Genomic DNA, 22,946 nt, shown 5'->3' on the forward strand with positions numbered 1-22,946 from the left:
ATGTTTTCCCTTTTGTTTTAATCCAAAGAGGAACAAATAAATTGGAATATTTTCATTTAATAAACTATCCTTCTGTCCACTTCTGTTCATGAAACACACAACAAACAAATTAGGGCTTTCCGTTACTTTCATTGAAAAATGAAATGTTGCTGGACAGATTTACATCATCTCTGAAATAATCCTTTTTGATAATAAATCGGAAAGATGCACACACACTCATGCACAAACCAGAGAATTAAACTTCCAAAAAAGCAGAAAGGTCTGAGACTTAACTGATCAAGTGAATGTTTATTTGAGCTCACATATGAGTTACTTTTAAGCTGCTGCAAATACATGCAAGTAATAATTATAGAAGTTACAGCTTGCTAATTACAACACTGTGTCCACACAGTAGCACAATCATTGACCACTCAAGCATCCTTCTGACCAAATTAGGCTTATTTGTTAGGAAAAGACAAAAGTGAATGCAAAGAGAGAGCAGGGTCACATTGTTTTATTTACATTCAGTTTTTTTAGTATGCCCTCAGTAAAGTGAGGGTAAAATTCAAGTATGGACATATTAAATCTGACATTACCTCACGTAAAGAGTTATAGAAACTCACAAAAGCATATATAAACTCAAACATACATAAATTCAGTATTTAAATTTTAACATTCCTTAATGAAATACATTCAACAGAATATTTAACATTAGAGATACATTCGAAATACTTCTTGGTTTACTCTGGAGCTTCCTCTGATATTGACTCTTCTGCAGGCGTATGTTCAATGGGCACTCTATTTTCTGCTGGTGAAAATTAAGTCAAGAAATAAAACCAATCATACACCTTTGACTCTCTCATTCATGATGTGGCCTCAACTTGGCCCTTTGTCGCGAGTTTCCTAAACAGTTTATAATAACAGGAATGTTCACTCAGAAGTAAATAGTAGAAAGTTTCTGTTTTGTGCAAAATCATGGCATTAGCTAGCTTCCATTTGTGAGGTCAGACAATGAACACATTAGAAAACTTTGATGGTGTTTAATGTTTGACTGAATCCACAAAGCATTTCTAATGAGTATGAACCAAAACCTGTGCCACAAATTGTGTTCCTAATATCTGATTCACTGAAGAGCTCTCGTCCTACAGGCCCTTGCACAAATAGCTCGTCCTATGTTCACTGATCTGACTACAAAGTACATCCACAAAGTATAATATCAGTCTGTCTCTTAGCTCAAACTTGGTCCATTTCAACCTTCTCTGAGCTGCGTTGGCTGAGCCGAGACGGCTCCCAGCGGCCTGATACGTTACTCCGTAGGCCTGCCTGGCACTTCACGATGAGGTAGATTTTGCGTAGCACAGAGCGGCGCAACAAGATGTAGACCCAGGGGTCGAGGATCTGATTCCATGTGGCCAGCCACACTCCTGTCCTCATCAGGGTTTTATAGTCGGACAGGTTTTCTCCAATTGCTCCTGTGTAGGAGTGGATGCTGGATATCAGGCCAAAAATCTGCAAGCATGAAACACGTACTCGCAATTATTATATAATCAAACACTTCAAAAAAATCAAAAATCACTCAAAAAAAAAAAAAAACACACAAAAAAAACACTTAGCCATAGGAAAAAAAAATGTTCTGAATGTAGTCCTGTTTATGACATCAATGCACCAATTTTGCATCAACTGAAATAAGTTAGCTAATAGTAATAGTAATAATACTATACACTGTAGAATATGCCTGCAGCAAACAACTTTTAGATTTTATTGTTTTAATTTATTTACTTATTTTAAGACCAACTTATCATATTTTACAGTTATGTGGTATTAATAGTGACTTGTCTGTCCATACCTCGATGTAGTCTGTTAATATTCACTGTTAGTGTTCACTTTCTCTCTGTGTTGACTGCACATACAGTCAGATGTTTTATTTGAGTCAGTCAGCAATCTCAATCCTTTATAATATTTTACTAGTTAAATTCCCCTCATTAGAGCAGATTTTCTTGTTCAGGTCAATTCAAGTAAAAGGTGACAATGATGGAAAAGATAATAAAAAATTACAGCCCGTGCTAATGCAGAAGGTATTCACAGTGACTTCCAAACTCACAGTTACATCAATATATATATGATTTCAATTCGCACACTTCCCACAAATCTAAAAATACTATAATACTAATAATACACAAACCCTCTGTCTGTTTATTGAAGCTGGGTGGAGACATGTTTGTAGTTAAGCTTCAGCAAGGAAGCTTTGAATCACTCTTCACAAACAGGTGCAACAAGACTGTGATGGAGTATGCACACAACTGAAGCATGCTTACTTTATGACTTAATGGGTAACCTTAACGGAAACTGTGCGAATAAACAACTTATGTGTGAGAGCTTAAAACGTTTATGGAGCTTTACCAGTTTTTAAAACTGATACTGTATTCGCCCATACTCCTGGTACACTTTTCTCATAGCCCGACTGTAAAATAAAAAAACAAACACTAAAACTACATGTTGTAAATTCTTGTCCAATATATTTCATATTCATTATGATCTCTCTCTGTGAACGTTGTTTATATTCTTCTGAAATACATTGTTGTGTTTCAAGCCTGTGTTATCTTGCAGTTTTGTTGTATCACGCATACAATGACAATAACACCTAATTTCTAATGGAATTTTTGTTGTTGTTTTTATGGCACTTGAAGTATGGCCACTCTATCTCATCATCAGACCTGACTTAGGCTTCCTCTCACTGTACTTCCTGACACTCACCAGCAGAGGGCTCCAGCAGATGCATGAGGTGACCATGATGCCAACCAGCTGCACCACCATCTCTATGTCATGAGACCTGGATGAGTGATGGGAGCCAAGCTGCCTCCTGATCCGGGCCAGCACCAGTGTCAGTCCGCTGATTGTGTTACACACCAGCGCTGCAGCTAGCGAGGCCAGTCCAAGTCCAGAGAACAGCACTACCAGCGCCACATCAGCGTCTTTAGTGCCACTGAGCACATTGATAAAACACCAGGTCCTCGGTTCCTGATACGTGTACGAGCCCAGCTGAAAGTACGGCAACACAGCCACGCACAGAGCTGACAGCCAGATGATCGACAGGCAGATCTTTGTGCGCGTTTTAGTGACCAAGGATGAGTGCAGCAGCGGTTTAGTAACACCAAGACATCGCTCTGCAGCCATTGCAAAGCCCATGAAGAGAGGGCACAGTCCAAAGAAAACCATGCTGCCTCCGAGAACCTGGCATACGCCATCAGAAGTCCCCGAGTCATCAGGATACACACCTCTACCCAGTCTGAGCCAGAGCACCAAGGCACCAGGAATCACATGACCCATGAAGTCTGTAATCACCAGCGAAGTGGCAAACAGAAGGAACGTAGCTTTGGAGCGCCGGCGCTGGATGGAGTAGGCATTAGCCAGGATGAAGAAAGCCACAATGTTGGAGATGATGCCCAGTGTCATGGGCAATACGACAGTGATGGCGTTGTCGGCCTCCACCATCTCTTCACTGTCATTAGCCGAACGAGGATGGAGTGGTAAGGCCGAAGAATTGCTGCGGCTCAACGATAACTCTCTGGAGGTCGTGAGGTCCATAGTTAATGGAATCTGCAAGACAAAGAAGATGTAGATCAGATTTATAAACGTAAAAGGCAAAAGATACACATGAAAAATTAAGGAAGAACACTGAATGCATTAGTAACTGGAGACAGTCCAAACGCATACAAGTTAGTCAGTGCTCTTCTGTATCATCACAAAACACCTAAATAGGGAATACATTTTATAAGAATGCTTCGTCTCTCAAGTAGAGTTCACATACCAAATGAAAAGGATCATGCAACAGCATCTGCGTACGTATTCAATAGCAGTTGACGTTGGTATGTGTTATTTGAATAAGTCGGCAGAGCTTTAGAATCGCTTTTATTTTTTCACTAATTAGATTCCTCTCATCGGTTCAGATGTTTTTCACGTCCATTCAAGTAAAAAGTGGCGATGATGGATGCCTCTTCGTGCTAATGGAGAGTGTATTCACAGTAATTTTCGAATTTTGCCGTTTCAGGAAGCTGAAGGTGACACAACCTTATTGCAAATCTCCATTTCACTTTTCTATTTTAAGACCAATTCTTCATATAAGGCTAACGTTGATTGCAGTCTGTAGAATTTCATAATGCCTCTAAAGTGGACGTGAGCATTTCAGCAGCCACAGAGGCATGGCAATCTACCGAGACAGCTGTCAGCACTGCAGTGGCGCATGACGAAAAGTGACCACTAAGGATGAGTTTGAAAGTAAAACAAACTGGTCATAAACATCGCAGAAGCGACACAGCAACAACAGAAAACACAGATAAAACTTAATAGATACAAACAAACACCGTTCATCTTTCATACTCACTTTCATAAAGACAACCTCTGTATCTTGACCTTACAAGAAAACACCTGGGATGATTTCACCCAGAACAATGGCTGTTGTTTTTTGTTTGTTTGTTTGTTTGTTTCAAAGCAACCAAAGACAACATCATAGCTGATTTTCTGCACCATAACACAAACTACTGGACAATCATGCACAGTTTGTAATAGAGCAGGCAATGGTTTCCCGTTTTGCATCAGTTTGCCAAATACAGTACATTTTTGCTCTGTGTAAGATACAGTGAACACTAACCTTAATGTCATATATACACTTTTGATTACATTGACTTTTAGATTGAGAATTAAAAGAAATGACTCACCCCCAAACATTTCACATGTTCCTCTCAGTCCTGCTGAATCGTCCTTGTCCCTGATATCCACAGATACTACTCCAATTACCAGGCGTCTAGAACATTTCAGCAGTCCCGGAGCAGAACAATAAACGTCTTGAAGTCATGTCTCCTTTTTTATAAAATCCATCACTGCGTGGGGGAAACGAAGGAATCCTTTGAGTGTGCTGCTTGGTTTAATCTGTCTGACGGTTTCATGCTAGATGTGTAAAGGACTCCCACTGGCGCTAAAACATCGGCTCACTTTAATTTTTTATTTTTTTTTTTTATAGCGCGTCACTCTTCAGCGTGTGTGGGCGTCTCTCCGCGCGTCCGTGAGCCAAGTTCACGACTCATCTATCCACTGCGCTCCCTCCTTTCGCTACCCTGTTTACATTACCTGTCCTGACCAGTTTAACTTCTTTACTCACTTCAAGTGTGTCACCTGCATTTCCTAAAAATGATCTCAAACTGACCTGCTCCAGACTTTATCTGCTGTGACTTCTTTGTCAGTGCGCCCTTTTTTTTCCACGCACGAGCGCTCATGAAACGTATTTGTGGCGTGATCAATTTCCGATGGAGACGCTGTTCAGCTCTAAAAATACGGATGCATGTTCAAATATTCAGTTACATAGCCGGCGATATTATTTTGCTATTTAATGCTCAACCCAGAGCTCAAAATAACCTCTGAAGTATCGGTTGCCCAGACAGATCCACTACATGATACATGTGAGTTTCAGTCCTTCCTGAGTCTTCAGTTTCAGTTATCTGAATAGATGCAGTGCACAGATGATGTGCAGACCAGATAATAAGAAATAGTTTTTCAGTCTAGGGCAAGTATGGAAAAGTCATTCATATTAATTCTTATGAAAGATTTTACTCGAGGACTTCGGTGATGGTCCCGACTGTTTTTGCAGCTGCATCAAGGGAAAAAGTCATGTTTTATTCAGTTTGACCGACACAGAGAAACCATTTTTGTTCCTTCCCGGCATACCTGTGACAGGTGGTCATGCTTGTTTTAACTGAACAAGAACCAAGCAGCCCAGCTGGACACATGCTTGCACAAGTTGCGGTCTGGAAGATAACTAAAAACAACATTTGAAATTGGCTGAAAGGCAGTTCACTGAAGGGAGAGCAGCAGTAGCCACTGACACATAAATTGGCTTTATTTAGTTACTTTAAAGAGAAACACCTGAAGGAAGACCTTACCAGATGCAACACTGTAATAAGTCTGTGAAGATGTAACCTACTGTGGTAGACAAATACAAACTGAACTTTATGAAAGCTTCAGAAAGTTTGTCAGGTGTGAGAGCAGGTTTAAGAATAGATGTAATCGTCAAAACAAGCAAATCATTTTCAATCTGACTACACAAAGGCGGACAAGCAATTTAGTCGTGTGTCAGTGAGGCTGTGACCAGCAGAGCAAAGAGCAAAGTGAAGTGCTAACGTGTGATACTGTGCAAACATGCACCTTGTACAGCATCTTAGTTCAGCAGATGGAGGCAGCAGAATGTCAACTGAGTCAGTACATTTCACACTTCAGCGTAAATGTGTTTGTCCTTTTTCATGACAATCGGCCAAACTATCTCCTGTTTCTGTTTCAATTGTCAATTTGGACAAATGCAAGTCTTGTACGTTTTTCTTATACTGTTATATTCTTTTTTTATTTTATTCTATTTGTTTCATTATCGTTATTACTATTTTCTTTTATTCTATCTCAATTTTTACACCCTACACCCACAGTAGACTACTACTATGACTAGTCTTCAAGAGTGTTTTTTGTCTGTTTGTTTGTTTGTTTGTTTGTTTTTATGTGCAACTGAGCTACTGTAATCAGGTAACTTCCCTTGCGGGCGATTAAAGTCTGTCTAAGTCTAAGAACAGTTGTTAAGACATTTAACACAAAACCACATTCTCACAAAAAGAAATGTAACAGCCTTTCAGTTATCTCAGCAACTGAACACAGTGTAAAGGCAACACAATCCACAGTTATTAATCGTCTTTGAAGGAAAACCCAAACTGATAGGACACATCTGTTGCCTAAGGTTTAAAGTGTGATGTTAAACAGTATCTCAGGACACGTTTCCCTCTTTTGATGGCAACACTGATAAAAAGACGCTTTGTAGCTCAGATGCAGTTCATGAACTGCAATCTCTTCCCTGTCTCCTGTCATCGCCATAGTGTCTGTAATGGAGGCTCAAACGCTCCCAAATTAGGAGAAAAGTAAAGCAATCAAAGTCCGTGGGATTCTTCCTCTGCAGACAACCCCTGCTAAAGTACTTCCCACACATGTCAAAACCAGACGGACTGACAGACTTACTGAATGACCATGCCTAAAACAATAATTGAGATTAATTGTTCCTACAGTTTTGTGCTCACATATTGATGAGAAAAGGCGCAGCATCAAAAATGGAAGTATTTGATTGTGATGTTTATTTCCAGTACCACAGAAGGAATTCACCGTTTGGTTGAACTGACATTTGAGGGCATTCGAGGAATTTGAAGCTATTCTAGATTTCTTTTTTTTATTAGCTTTGTGTATCTGTGGAGCACATCGGGGCGCGTGCATTAGAGTAATAGCGTGTTGTTCCTGGAATAATATACGACTGATTGTCTTCCTTTCCTGGTGCACATTTGGAGAGTGCAACAATCAGGCTCTTGGCTGATGCGCGTTTTTCCTCCAGCTCTTACCTTAAGAGACCTTGATGCCCCATTTTCCTCCTGAATAGCTTTCATTAATGGTGCCATTTGGCCCCTGCAGCCGACTGGCTCGTCCAGTATTAAGTCTGGGGTCTACTTCCACTCACCGCAAAGTGAAAAAAAACTCACACACACACACAGAAAAAAAAAGACATTGACAGTATACTTATTGATCTTTCAAAGCACTCTGGGATAGATGTGCTCTTCATATTGGAAAACCTAAGAGAAAGAAAAGCAGTTTTCTTGCTGCATGTGCACACAAGTATTCCATCTTGGTTTCAAGACTTCAAAACATCCCCACTGGGACTGTCAAGTGGCTCTTGTCATTGCCCAGTTTGCCAAAACTTTCTGCAGACCATATGCCTGCTTCAAATCTTATAAGAGCTTGGTTTTGGTAACTTAATTTTCTAAAATTTTCAAAAACGACCTCTGTCTATTTACCACAATCACTATCTGCTTGTTTCAATCACATAAACTGACATGATGTAAATATCTTCAGTGTGACAAAGGTAACCCTGGCTTGTGTGCATTCCTCACTGACATATTATGGAGATGCTGGCTATTATGAGTGGAAAGCCACACGCTATCTGTCAGGGAGCCACGGGAACTGCTGGCCAAAAACTGAAACAGTGGAATGTTTGCATGGGAATATTCTGCTGAGAGAAGAGAAGACAAACAAGCTGTCAAAGTCTGAAACAAGTTCAACTACTTTTCTAATGTGTTGAGTGTGTGTTTCGCTTGAAGTACACACTCCTTGTAGTGCAAATTGTTTAAAAAAACTATGTCTGACTGTCTGTCTGGAACCCAGAGGCAATTTTTAATATTCGCAGAGATGGGAGGGATTTTTGAAAATGCCAAGAGAAGTAGACCATCCTCCGCAGCGCAAAGATGAAGATTAAGATGAAGGTGAACTGTTTAACAGATGATTTTGGTGTTTCTATTAAAACTTTGTTAGAAATAAGTTTTGATATGACGCAGCGTCCAAGTGAAAGGTTAAAGTCAACATTTTTGGGGAAACATTGTAATCATGTGGTTTCATTGCTGAGTCAGAGCTACACTGAGGCTGCAACAGCAGTTCTTCCTTAGAAACGGTTGATAACAAGAACGACTCGACAAATACTTTTTAATACAACACCAGAAACATTGTTCTAAGTCTGAATTCTGTGTGGATACGTGCAGCTGCAGGTTTTGAACCAGCAGACTAAAGTTTGAGAGAGCTTTTTTATAAGAAAACACAATCAACCAAGTCTAACAATACATTAAGTTATAGAAATATACGTTTCAAACTAATGCATAAAACTCAAGATTCTGGTTTGCTTTGCATTTATTATACAAGGTCTTTTTTCTCGAGCTCGCTTGTTGTGTAAAACAAATCCTACTACAGATACAACCCTAGTTTGATTTTAGAAAAGCAGAAAAATATCTTCTTGAATTTAAAAACCGCCTTTTAGCATCAAAGTCAACTAACGATGAATGCAGTAGCTGGATTTGAATAGTGTAGCATTGCTGGTGCCTATTTCCTGGTCATGGACTGCACTTTTTCATGTCATACAGAGCTTTCTTAAGAAGTGGTTCTGAAGCTCAGTGAGGTGGCTGCAGTTGTTGCAGTCTTGGCAGTGCCTCATTCTGCCTATCGCTGGGCTAATGCAAAACATATGTAAAGCGTAAGTGCCATAGGCTAAAAGCTAGTGATCCATGAGGCACCCTCTTATCATTTAATGCAGCCACACCATTAATTATGCATAACCTTAAGGAAAGTAGCTATAGAGACCGAGTTTTGCACCAGGCCATAAACATGTTTATTTCTGCTGTAAAGTTGAGTTTTGGTGCCAGCTTCTAGTGGCCATTTGATGAACTGCCCTCTGCAATATTTCATGGCACTTTGACTCAATATAGTGTAAAATAAATAGCTGATATTTATTTTACATGCCACAGAGCTTGCATGCATGTGCAGACAAGTATTATCAGCTTTTATAAGTTTTCCTGTGTCAAAAATGTTGTTGTGCATAAGTTAATAAGTAATAAACTTTGTTCTCAATGAAATGTCAACATTTGATGAACGCAATTTCCTCTGTAGTCACTTTTTGTGGTGTAGTTGTGTGTGAATAGTTTGTTGTGCCTGATGCTGCGTCTCTGTTTCCACTCGTCGGGGCACAGCCCAGATGGCCCTGACCTGCAGCAGTGTGGACTGGTGACCTGCTGTGCATGCATGCACGTGTATAGCGCACAATTTCGCTTGGGTCGTGGGGCCTGAAGTTCAGGACCCCAGAGTGCTCAGTGCACAGATCTCTAGCTCGGCTAATGTGGTAAAGTAACATATCTGTGACCAATTCACGTTTCATTCATTCATTGCATGATGAATGGAGTTGACTACCTGACTAGTGTGAGATTCAGAACTTTACCACTTGAGCAGAAGTTGTAGATAAAAGGTTTGGGAGCGCAGCGACCGGAGGATTTAATAGTTTCTCAAGATAAAAAGACAAAACTAGCTCATTCAACCAGGAGTGATTTAAGCAGATCTTGGTTAACCAGGAGCTCATCAAAAGGGTGCTGGGTGATTCTAATGTAAATGGAGTTAATTTTGGTCTCCCTGTGCTCCAGTACTTATTTGGGCAGATCCACTACCTCTACTAAATAAATATATATATATAAACCTGGTTAGTGTTCCCATTTCAATGCAAACATGTCAAAAAGACAGTTAAAGTTACTGTCTTTTTTCAAAAAAAAAAAAGGGGAAGAGTTGCATGACACTTCTAAACGAGTCTGAAAAGCCTCCACAAGCAGTGACGAGGGCAGCTGCAGCGGTCATGTTGATGGTCAAAATGCAGCAGGAGGCTAGCGCCACAACGGCTAGCTGGGTTCACCGACAGCTAGCCAAGCCGGGGCAGGAGGCTGGCACTGTGGCAGCAGCTGGTCAGGTTCACCGCCAGCCGGAGCAGGAGCCGGAGCAGGAGCCGGAGCAAGAGGTGGGAACTGTGACATTAGCTGGCAGCAGGAAGATTCAGAAGGACAGGAGAGCACAATGAGCAGAGAGGAGTGTGGGAGTGTGGGATGTCCAGCAACAGGTCAGGGATGGGATGCACAACAGTTTGGGCCTACAGAAAGCGCCTTCAGAGACTCAGATGGAAAAGACACCCCCCGATGAGCTGATGGAGTCAACAGCATTCCCGGTACAAGTGCTGAATATGAGCACGGATTTTCTCAAATGAACTTGATTTGCACTCTCAACCGTGCCTCTTTGGTCACATCCATCATATCATCTTTACTCTTCACAAATCTTGTTGCCCCCCCCCTCCCTGTAGCCACTGGCTCCATATACAGTATGCTATGTGGTGAGTCGTGAGGTAGGACAGAAATCCAGGGAAACAAGGAGAGGCAGGAGCAGATAGCAAGAGAATGAAAATCTATTCATCAGAAACCAATACCACTACAGCGTAGCCAACGTTAACTAAGAAATACCAGAAGCATGACAAAGACTCATGGAAGCACGAGGAGCTGTACTGAAACACTAGCAAACATAAAGAAATACAAGGAGAGACACAATAATATACACACAACAGTCTGAGGCGTTAGAAACACTGGTAATGGAAATGCAACAAATACCAAACAGCGTCACAGAAAATATTCAAAACAATACCATGATAATGTATGAGGAAAAAAATGTAGCAGTATGTTACTGGGTTACTAACATGACAAGCCTGTAAATGTTATGAGGTGACAGGAGTTAATTGTTGAGGGAGAGGAGACAACTGCAGCTAGAGCAGCAGAATACATTAGTGCCTTGTTATGTGAACAGTTAAAGGAAAAAAACAAACAACTATACTGCAGTTACTGAGCCTTTTGTCTGTCCAAGCACACCCATGCTGTTTTAAAAATGAATAACAGGACGGCTCAGATTGCTTTAGCCAGATGTTCTTATTCACCCTAATATAGCATTCCTTCTAGAGGACACCACATCTGTATAAATTTGTACTCTGTTGACACTAATTTGCACAAAAGCTCAGAATTCATATTCCACAATGAGCAGAACAGTTTGAGGGCTCCGCATTGTTGCCGCAGCTGTAAATGTCCACATCAATATCTAAGATCACAAGAAGAATGGTGTGCCTTTTTTCCAAGAGAGAAGAGATGTTAATATATTTCTTTTTTATAGTAAGCCTTCAGTCTATTCATATCTATTTCAGCAGACTGAAGGTAAACAGGTGCCAAACAACAGGATCTCCTCAACTGAATGTTATTATAAGAAGTGGAAACCTTCAGTCTTCCTTCCTGTTGTTTTTGCGAAGAGCAAAACAGAAATATTTTTGTGGCTTTCTTTTCTCGTAAATCTTCCTCACTGTGAAACAAATGACCATTTTCCATATTAAAGTTTAATGGACTACATGAGATTACTGCCAGAGCCAAATAAATCCATGTACTGACAGCATCTGAATGAATCTATAAGGGGATACGTCTGGCCCCATATGTGTTGAACGACGTGCTTGGCTTGAGGTTTAAATTGGATGGTAATTTGCCTAAACAGAGAGTTTAAATGCATGAATGACAACAAGAGACATAAATCCTGAGTTGAAGGGAAATCTTTTTTTTTTTTTTTTTTTTTTTGTGGGAGTTCATGTTTCAGGAGGAGGATTAAAACCACATTTTATTTGTGGGGTGGAAACAAGCCTTACCATCTGGATGAAGAGATAGGAACTTTACAGGAAGCCTCAACATATCTGAATGATCTGATGCCCAACAACAGCCCACACCATCATTTCATGTGGGCCGTGTTGGGCAGTAGCTCCGCTGATGTATGTGGTAATAAAACCTTGCTTCTGTGCAGTGATTAATGAGAGGTTCTGTCAGTGTGAATAAAAGCGGGGAAGTGGTAATTAAACCGGGTCTACAGCCGAGCAAGATTCAAGAAGTGAAGCCTGCTAATCAAGTCAGCAGATGCTATTAGTAGGAAATGGTGACTCAAGCATCCAACAACCCACCAGCCCACACACAAACAGGCCGGCACACAAACAGACCATCACACAATTCAGTCACACACATTAACCTTTTACCTGGAACCAAAAAACGCTTCGGATGTCTTCATCCACAAACAATGTGCTTGTCAATTCTAGCAAATGCTGATTAGATTTTAAGTGGCATTGTTCACCCAAAGGCTGTGACACACCGTGTTGTTGTCTTTTTAGTTGTGGAATAAGTCGGGATCACTCTTACAAGATGACAGTTTCGAAGGGCACACGCAGATGGTTCATCTGGTTTTTCATCTCATTGAAACACTCCAATAGACAAATATTTTCACAACAGTATGATCAGCTAGAATGAAAAAAACTGTAGACCATCTGAACAGCGAGCCCAGGATGACGGTTTATTTGTAGCTTCCTAGCCTCCTGGATAATACTGGCAGAAAGGAAAGCTACTACTACAATGTGTTACAGTACGTACCGGCTGACTGTTGGCAGTAGGCTTTGTGGTGTGTTCAAAGGCAAAATTTTGGCCCAGACAGAGGCGACGTGAGGCCACATTAAATCCTAGTTGCTGATAGTTCTTTGATGTTGATGTGGTGCGTCCTTACCCTAAAGGGCCTGAGAAATGTTTGGTAGTTTTTGATTCTGCCTGATGCATTTATGTATTTTCTGTAAAACAAACAAACAAAAAAAGTAAAAGTAAATAGGGAGGGTGCCCCTAGTGATGGGATGGAAGGAAAGTATTTCAATGGACACTCTGCTGTATTAGTGACATACTCTATAGTGTAAAACACATCACACACAGGATCAAATATCAAATGTAATGCCACGAGGACTTCCATAAGGTATTTAAAAACACAATTATCTTTATTTTATTTTTACAGACTAATACCATCCTTATGTACAGACTACAGACAGTTAACCTAGCTTAGCACAAACAGTGGAGGCAGAGGTAAAAGCTAGCCTTACTATGTTAAATATCCAGTTTTAGCATTAAGCTAAGCTAAGGTACTGACTGCTGGAGGTAGCTTCTTATATTAAAGACACGTGTTTACTTTCTATTCCTGGAACTACCAGGGAGATTTTTTAGCTTGCTCAGTGAAATGTGTGACCATTCTCAGACACGTCCTGATGTTATTTGTCAGCAGTTCTCAGGGATGCTTGTATCAACATTTAATATTCAGCTGAGAAATACAAAACACAGTTGTATGAAGATCAAGTGAAAAACCAGACGAGAAAAACAAGAGGACCATATACTACACAATGCAGCCATTATTTGAAGTAGAAAGGCAGAGAGCCGTGCCATGAAACAAAACAAGAACAGTTTTCTTGAGATACGGAACCAGAACAGAAATTAATTGGAGCAATACTGTGTACAGTTTCTAAATAAACCCATTCCAGTCGTGAACCTATTTCTCTCTCTTGTGTCAAATATCATCTTATTTTATATTGAGTTGATGGAGAGACCAAAGATCTTAATAATACATCGTTGTCTCTCTTCCAGATGCACACTACCTTGCCAGTAATAATATGAACAGCTGGAATTTTGAAGCCATTTGTCTCTTCAGTGCAGCTCCCACCCCCCATTTCATTTCCGCCATCAGCGTTATAGCCATGATGAAATGTCAGTGGCATTACTCTGTGGTCTGAGCCTCGAAAACAATCATATTAATCAAGTGCCACTGCTGAGCTCAGAATAGGGTTGAACTCAAATGCCGACAGTCAAATTTTAAAAAGCTCCTCAGACTCTTTTATAAATAGCCTGACTGGGAATCGGTTTATCTCAGAAACTGGAATCTTTTCCCTTTGTTTGTCTTCAGCTTCTGTGGTTACGCAGGAATGACTGTGCCGAGCAGGACAGATATATTGCAGTCCGCACTCAGCTGTGACGCTATAGAAGACGATGTTGGCTGCAGGACAGATAGCTCACTCCCTCCTGACCTTGAAACTGATTTCACGACACTGAACTTCTCAGCATTGTTCCTCCAGAGGTACAAGCTGTACCTGGGGACACGGGAAGGAAACCCTCTCACAATGATACACTGAGCTGATAGTTATCATGCTGTGTTTACATCCAGTTTGACTTTCCTCAGTTCATCCAAGGGCTGTTAAACCCTAATCACACCAAAAAAAAAAAAAAAAAGGTCAAAACTGATGCTGTAATTATTGACATTTTTTACATGTGAAAATTTAGTTAAATTTACTTTCAATGTCAGACGTTTATTCTTAGCAGCATGAATGAATTCATTAACAACCCTTTGATAAGAAGCATGGGTGAGGCTTAGGACATACAGACTATAATTTAGTTGAAATGAGTCATAAACTATTAATAAATGACTAGTAAGTCTAATGGCCATGAACAAGCTCAGGGTCTGTAAATGGTAATTTTTAAGAATTGCACAAACAAACAAACAAAAAAACAAGGTAACTGTAAACAAGTAGCCAGGAAGTCAGGGGAACTTAAGATGGTTTGGAGTTCCTGGAAAATTATCATGCACTGGGAAAAAAGAGTTAAATTTGTTTACAAAAAATGTTTGTTGCTCTCATTGGCAGTTGGACTATACAAATCAAATCAAATAAAATCAAATCAGGCCTATTGTCAGTTTGACATACATGATGCTCTCAGAGATCTGTGTAGACTTAACAAAAACAGGCCAGAAACCACAGAAACCCCTAAGTTAATATAAAATAAAATTAAGTAAAATGAAAGAAAAAAAAAAAGCAGTTCAACAGCTTGTGGTAGAAAGCTGTTCCTCAGTCTGTTAGTCCTTAGTCCTGTTAGTCTTTACGCTCCTGTACCACTTGCCTGATGGCAGCAGTTCAAAGAGTTTACTGAGAGGGTGAGAGGGCTCTCTGATGATCTTCTGATCTTGCACCAGCTCTGGAAAAACTCTTGAACAGAAGACAGTGAGACTCCGATAACTCTTTGAGCCCCTCTCACTATCCTCCTTGTCAGCCACCGTGGAGCTGGAGTAAAACAAAGATATACAACAGATTAGCCCACTCTGCACCACTCCTCTGTAGAAGGTAGACGGTACATCCTCTGCTGGGCCTGTGTTTACTATTGAGGTGGTATTTGCTGAAAACCAGAGACACCAGAGAGAGGACATTTCTTTAGGTAGACTTTAGGGTGACTTAAAGTGAATAACAACAAAAAGAAACATATATCAAGAATAAAATCTTTTTGTATGAACCCTAACAAAATATATGAAATAAATGAAAAAGACAAAACTGGGATGCATAGTAATAGGAATTAATGCCAATTCTTATGAGCTGGGATCACCATTATCCTTGTGAAATATGTGAATATGTGATGATACTTCTCCCATTACATTTGATACTCCAATATGCCAATATGAAAATGAGGAGATGGTGAACCATGAAGAAGGCGCAGGTGCAGATTTGTGTTTGACTGGTCTTTGGTATCTGACCAGAAATATAAACCCCAACAATCTGCTTGATGCGGTGTATGACAGACCCAAGTGATTAAATTTTGGGGCATCTCCAAAGTGTGTAGAGCTGCCAATAAAACCTCCTCCATGCAGCCTGGAAAGTACTGGACAGTAGAATCTGTCTATAATATCGAAATTAAGTAGTCTTGTCTACTTACCTACCATAGACATACACAATTCTTATCAGAATATGAGTCTGGTAACACACAAATTAGGATTTCATTATTGGGTAAAAAACAACAACTCTGCAAGCCATTGGCTTGTCTCGACCTTAGCACACACCACTCTGCATCAGTGGCTCTATAGTAGAGAGGGTTCACCACTTCAGTGGTAAAATGGGACCAGCAGAGGATGTACTTTGTGAGGAAACTGCAGCAGAGGAGTGGTGGAGAGTGGGCTAATCTATTGTATATCTTCGTTTTACTCCAGCTCCACGGTGGCTGACAAGGAGGATAGTGAGAGGGGATCAAAGAGTTATCGGAGTCTCGCTGCCTTCTGTTCAAGAGTTTTTCCAGAGCTGGTGTAAGATCAGATCACTGAAGATCATCAGAGAGCCCTCTCACCCTCTCAGTAAACTCTTTGAACTGCTGCCGTCAAGCAAGCGGTACTGGAGCGTAAAGAGCAGGACTAACAGACTGAGGAACAGATTTCTACTGCAAGCTGTCAGACTGTAGAACTGCTGATAGCACATGCGAAGGGCACAGTGCACCTTGCATTTTGCACTACCTTAAGGGTTTCTGCACAGAGCTCTGAGAGACACACAATTTCTTTCTGTCTGCATTGTGTATGTCAAAATGACAATAAGATTGATCTGATTTGATTTGATTCTATAGATACCTTCATGGTTTGTAAACAATGTGATGTTTTGTGAGGGGTGGGGCTTAACTGGATGCCAAACATCTCGAACACTAGGTTGGTGGTTAGCATATTTCAATAGACTGTTTTGGCACCAATGGATGAGGAAAACACATATTTTAGAGAATATACTACTACACACACTCTCTGACACCGTAAGTGCTATTTTAAAAAGTTCACCCTGACTGATGGGACTAAATTCAGTGACCCCCACACTCTCACTCACTGGATGGACGATTTGACCAAAGGAGGACACAGAGGAAGAAGTCTGGTCTGTCTTTCTCAAGTGAAGCTGCTCCAACAAAGATATTACAAGAAGAAAGTGAAAACACTACAGAGGGTAACGTAGTAAATGCAGCATCTGCTTGGACACGCCTGAAACACACAACTAACTTTGCGTAACTTAGCGGTTAGCATTAGTATTAACATGTAACAAGAATCCCCTAAGTAAGGAATAATTTAATGTATTTTCAGTCATGATTTATTCTAACCCATAACGTTTTACAGGTTGACACTAATGCTGCATTACATATTAATCTGATCTGATATGAGGTGTGCCTGTTGATTGTCTCACTCCAGTCCTTTGTTTTAATCGTTAAAGCCAAACCAAAGTTATCTATGACTGGCAGTGGCTGGTATGTGATAAAACTTCAAGTTAGTGTTTTGATTTTTTAGTTTTGGCAGCAACATGACATTTTCATGGTTGAAAGTGACAGTGTTGGCCTCAAGCTTCCCTCTGTTCTGCCTCCAGCTAATGTCATAACGTCACAATGAAGAAGACCATGAAGGAGTCTATAGTCCAACAGTCGATGACAGCAACAAACATTTTATGTAAACAAATTTAACTTTTTGACCCCGGTGCATAATAATTTTCCAGGAACTCCAAACCATCTTAGGTTTCATTTACAGACCCTGAGCTTGTTCATGGCCATTATGCTTTATGTTATCAGTCATTTATTAATAGTTTATGACTTATTTCAACTGCATCATAGTCTGTATGTCCTAAGCCTCGCCCATGCTTCTTATTAAAGGGTTGTTAATGAATTTATTCATGCTGTTAAGAATAAACGTCTGACATTGAGAGTAAAATTAATAACATTTTCACATGTAAAAAATGCCAATAATTACGGCATCAGTTTTGACTTTTTGTTTGGTGTGATTAGGGTTTATCGCCCCTCTTGAACCGAGGAAGGTCAAACTGGAGTATCACCTTAAAAGGTCAGTTCATGCTCCACTGTGGCTAAATCACAAGAATTCTACAAAGATGGGTGGAAAAGTCCTCCACAGCACTGGAAAAGACTGATGTTATCGCAAACACTTGATTACAGTCGTTGCAGCTAATCGTGGCCCAATCAGTTACTATGTTTAGCTGTATTCAGTCATTTGTCAAAATATGTTTTTGTTTTGTTTTTTTGTCTTTACTGAACTGTTTTTATATTTTTTGGAAACTGATGCAACTTTCACTTTCTTTTATGTGTTGAAAAATCGAGATCAAATCAAAATCAAATCAAAGATGGCAACCCAGGGCCATGTAGGTTTGGATTTTTTTCCCATAGTAATAAAAACCTTTATCTAAAAACTGCATTTTGCGTTTACTTGTGTTATCTTTGTCTTGTATTTAAATTTGTTTGACAATCTGAAACATTTAGGTGTGTCAAACATGCAAAAAAAATAAGAAATTGTGAATGGAGCCAACACTGTTTCACACCTCTGTAATGTAATGTAATGTAAAGTGTGAAAATCCAGTGTTGTCCGTTTTCATAAATGATTCACAGAAGAACACCGGTTTCAACTAATCAATAAACACTTATACTTAATACTACATACGTCGATCCTCATGAACAGGTTTAAACAAAAGACATTTAATAATCTAAATAGCAAATTGGTGGCCTCATGTTGTGGCTGTGATCAGAGGTGCTCCTGGACTGGGCTTCTAAACACCTGCTTCTCATCATCCGATCAGGACTGGAACACTACTTAAGGACTTTCAGCTCTCCCACTCTTTTTTGAGTTGTGTTCAACATAACACTAATAGAGTCAATCATTCTGATACGGTCCTATGATTACAACCTTGTAATCAGCTTAAGGTTTTAGCCTGAAAATAAACTTTGCAGGTTTAATATTCATGCTCCTAATCAAAATCAACAGCTGAACTAGCACCCAAACTCAGACTTTACTTCATCATAATAGTAACAATACTATTAATAACATTGTTTGCCCACTTCAGCTCACGTCCAGAGGATTGTTCCTAATTTCTCAATTTCTCGTTGATGGTGAAACACTAACAGTTGGGGTGATATACAACAAGGACCAGTGATATTTCATGAGCCTGCTCGCGGAGGATCAAAAGCTCATCACTGCACTTTGTTTTCACAGCCCGGGCTTAAGCCAAAATGACGGTATCTCATAGTAATGGAACAAATATTATCTGTAGTGTGTGGAAGAGGTAGAAGTGTGTGTGACACATCTGTTTCCAGAAACCATAGAGCTTTGCGCTAACTGCTCTGTCATGTTTACAGGAAACCCGACTGCACCTCTATCACTAACATTTAGAACTTCCTAATGCTCATATTAGTATGTCTGCTTTGGAGTTGAACATTCAGCCCCTCAGTTTAGATTATTTTTACAGGTTTAATAAAAGCCTGGAACATAGCCACAGTGTGGATAAGGAGGGGTTTTATGAGCAAACATTTGCAGATAATAATGTGGTTTCTCCATCAACAACATTATGTCATGCAAGGAATTAGGAATGATGACACATCGAAGCAATATTTGACATGTAAATTAAACAAGGCCTCATTAAAACTGCCGACTGTATGCCAGCATATGTCTCACTGTTTTCACATAATCTTGTTTTATAACGCCTGGTCTTTATGAAACACCGAAAGGCCAAATATCATTTAGTATCGCCTTAATTTTAATGTCCTAAAGAGAACACATTTTTGGCATCCTGTCTCCACACACACGTGTGAACTGTTTCTAAAAACGTGCGAAAATACAAATAAATCCACAGACTTTTTAACAGACTTGTGGCGTTGATTAGAGAGAACATTTGTTCCATTCCTTTCTCTGATGGAGATAATGTAAATTTTTGCAGCCTGTTCTCTGTAGGTGGCCTGAAGCTGCGTGTGCCAAATGACTGCAATCTCAACTGTAAATGTTTGAGAGCAGAAGCCTGGACAGAGTATAGTAGCCAAATATTAAGACTACACCGTCAAGTGTGTGTATACATTAGTGGTGTATATATGTTTATATATTTGCCATTTTTTCACCAGAATATAATGGAAAGATTGATGCCACTGTCATATTAGTTGAATTTAGTTTCAGTTTTTTGAGTTTATAGTTTTATATGGATGAACCAAAGTCGTGTGCTGCACATTGATGAAGTAGGATAATTGTTTAACTTCACTGTTTAATTTCACCTCACAATTTCTGCAGTGAATGCTCTGATTTATTTTATAATGTGGACACAAAACCTAAGGACATATTATTTTGAGAAAGAACTAGCTAGCCCTGTTACCAGGCTCAGTTCTTATTAGAATTAACTGACACCCCAAAAAAAATAAACCTGCATACAAGTGGATAGTCAATCAGAGTAACAAATTATGTGACGCATGCTTCTTGACATGTGCTTTAGTTGGTGTTTGCTTTTTTTTTTTTTTTTTTTTAAGTTCTAAGCAGAGCAGATCTCCATAGAGAAATCTGTTGGTGGGGGAACCTCAGGTTGACTTATTCCAGGTTACAGTGAATCAAATCTAACAGACAGATATCTGAGAAAACATCTGTTCATTATTCCTTTACACTTGCTTCGATTACATAAGCGCCATAGCTTACTAAATTGTCAGCCTGAATGACTTCCAGGCGTTTCACATCCAGGCTCTTACTACATAAAGGTCAACATTTTTTGTACTTGACTTGACATGTCATTAAAGATATACGAGTTTCATTTGAAGGCAGCATAGATACAGAGGTTACTTGTTGTCTACATTAGCCCGGCCAGATGTGTGGTCAGACGACCAGCTCTGTGTGGTTCATTACACAACTTCCTATAATAATAGGACCATGTACGGATAAAGCCGCAGATTCTAGCAGGGAGATTTTGTTTCCTCTAGACAGAGCCAGACTAGACGTGTCTCTGTGATACAGACTAAACACTACGCTACACTGCTGGTCGCTGCTTATTTAGAAGTATTAAACGCAAAAAAACAAATCAACCCATAACTGCTTTAAAACACAGTAAAAAAAAATACCATTGCTTCTGTTGCAATTGGGCTGCACGATGAAACAGTGAAGCATGGTTACATTTGTGTGAAGTGCATGTGTTCTCCCTGTGTTTGGGTTCACCAGCTTCTTCCACAACCCAAAGACATGCATGTTAAGTTAATCGGTGTTGTCTCAGTGATGGATTGTCGGCCTGTCCATTGTGTACCCCTCCTCTTGCTCTGTGCCATATAAGATAGGCCCCAGCCCCTTGAGAACCTCTACAGGATGAGGGCTTATAGATGATGGATGGGTGGAAGATTAACTTTACAGGTAAACGGGTGGAGGTGCTGGTCATGAAAATGTACTTTATTTATTTAATTTTCTAATTTCCACTTGATCCATCTGAATTTATTTATTTGTTTTACTATTTTTTTTGGACAGACCCCATGTAAGAGTTGTGGCTATAGGTCACAGTGTTTGATGCTAAAAATATACTAAACTTAATTCATTATAATGACTGAAAGAAGGAGTAAATAAAGAATCACATAAATGAAAAAATAGCCCAGTGCTGTTCCTATAGGCCATGATACAATGTATGAATGAACGCGATTCTTTAGTCTGGTGGTATTTCAAATTCAAAGTACAGATTAGCGATCCAGACTTTAAAACATCTGGATCAAATAACAAGTTTGTCCTTCTGCAAGATCTGGGAAAGATTACAGATTTTTCCCACATTTCCCACATACTGTTAGCAGCGAAAGCTATAAATATTTATTCTAATGATTCGATGGTTCAGGATGTATGATGATGTATCAGATGACTGTATGGCCTCGGTTCCTCAGTGTGAGCTGATAGTTCTAATCAAGTTCACTATATTGTGTGTCATTTGGAAGCATTTCATAGGAAGTTTCCGCTTTGTTTTTTAACTCAGCCTGAGATGACCTTTCTTCTTTCTGGCTGTCAGAAAACACTACTTCAGCTGTAATAGCACTACTCTCATTACCCATTCCCTTCTTCTATTCATATATTTTTATATTGCAGATTAATGTAATCTTTAGTTGCCAGTCTTTTCATTACTGAGTGGCTATCTGATTTCTTCCTCGCCACAAATGTATGCGTTGCAGATTAAATATTTTAGTATTTGTTACACATTGTAGAAGCAAAGCACACAAAGTTCATGCGCTGGCTGAAAAAAAAATTGTGAGAGAATATATAACAATCATAACTCATCTATTTAAGTCTCATCCGGTCAAGAGACTGAAGAGAAGGGAAACGAATGAATATGGTTGATTTGTATTGCTGGCTCAGTGATCCAAACCAAAAATGAACAGTGACAAGACAGGATCTGATTTACGTTTTAAGCAAACAAGCCATAGGCATCTCATCTGACCCATCTTCTCTTTTTAATTAGCTCTTGCAGTGAATCCAGCCATGCTTTCGTGGTTTTCTGGAAGGACATTATTTGCAACAACATACTGAACATGTCACGTGTGCAAAAAACTGCTTAAATTATTTAATGTCACACATTTCTCTACATGCAGAGCAACTTGTCGACTAGACAGTCTAGACAATGAAGATGAGTCTCTAGACAACATGGTCATCATCTAATTTTAGCTTTAAAATGTGCACAATCTGCACAAACTAATTTGTTTCCTGTCTGGTATTGCTCCCTGTGTTTTCCACTTTTGATTGATTCAGTGTGTCTGTCACCCCTCTGCCCATGTCTTTCCCTGTGTTTTCTGTTGTGTCATTTTAGTCACCATGCTTGGTTTTCTTCCATCCTGCCGCTTAGTCATCTTGTCGTCCTCTCATGCTGTAGACTTCAGGTTTTTGTCTTGCCACGGTCATGTCTTCTTGTAGTTTTTCTACATCTATCTGCAGTACCTTTTGTTACATTTTGTTTAGACGTTTTGTCTCGAACCCGAGCTCATTGCCTGCTGTCCTGCAATTGGGTGCTCACATCCCCTGTAAACCATTACACAATGCGCTCATCACCATTACCAGTGAATATACCATAAATGATGTCACAATATATCAATGACACATGGCTTTAATTTCTGAGTAAATTTGTCGGG

General features: G+C 39.7%; 1 protein-coding gene across 1 annotated transcript; it reads right to left on the reverse strand.

Annotated features, from left to right (window-relative positions):
* Positions 1 to 268: 268 nt before the first annotated feature.
* LOC125001097 (prostaglandin E2 receptor EP1 subtype-like) lies at positions 269 to 5,210 on the reverse strand. Its single transcript, XM_047576956.1, has 3 exons — positions 4,695 to 5,210; positions 2,734 to 3,576; positions 269 to 1,488 (listed from the first exon to the last, which is right to left on the reverse strand). The coding sequence occupies exons 2-3, from the start codon at positions 3,562 to 3,564 to the stop codon at positions 1,213 to 1,215; spliced, it is 1,107 nt and encodes a 368-aa protein (XP_047432912.1). The 5' UTR covers positions 3,565 to 3,576; positions 4,695 to 5,210; the 3' UTR covers positions 269 to 1,212.
* Positions 5,211 to 22,946: the final 17,736 nt, after the last annotated feature.

Source organism: Mugil cephalus, chromosome 2 (assembly GCF_022458985.1).
Source record: "Mugil cephalus isolate CIBA_MC_2020 chromosome 2, CIBA_Mcephalus_1.1, whole genome shotgun sequence".
Taxonomy (NCBI): Eukaryota; Metazoa; Chordata; class Actinopteri; order Mugiliformes; family Mugilidae; genus Mugil; species Mugil cephalus.

What these genes read in the sequence shown, in the direction of transcription:
- LOC125001097 (XM_047576956.1), bottom strand. Translation starts at nt 3,564, where the DNA reads ATGGACCTCACGACCTCCAGAGAGTTATCGTTGAGCCGCAGCAATTCT. An exon ending in TCTGCTGGAGCCCTCTGCTG is followed by an intron (nt 1,489 to 2,733) that starts GTGAGTGTCAGG and finishes TCATGCTTGCAG; the next exon opens with ATTTTTGGCCTGATATCCAG.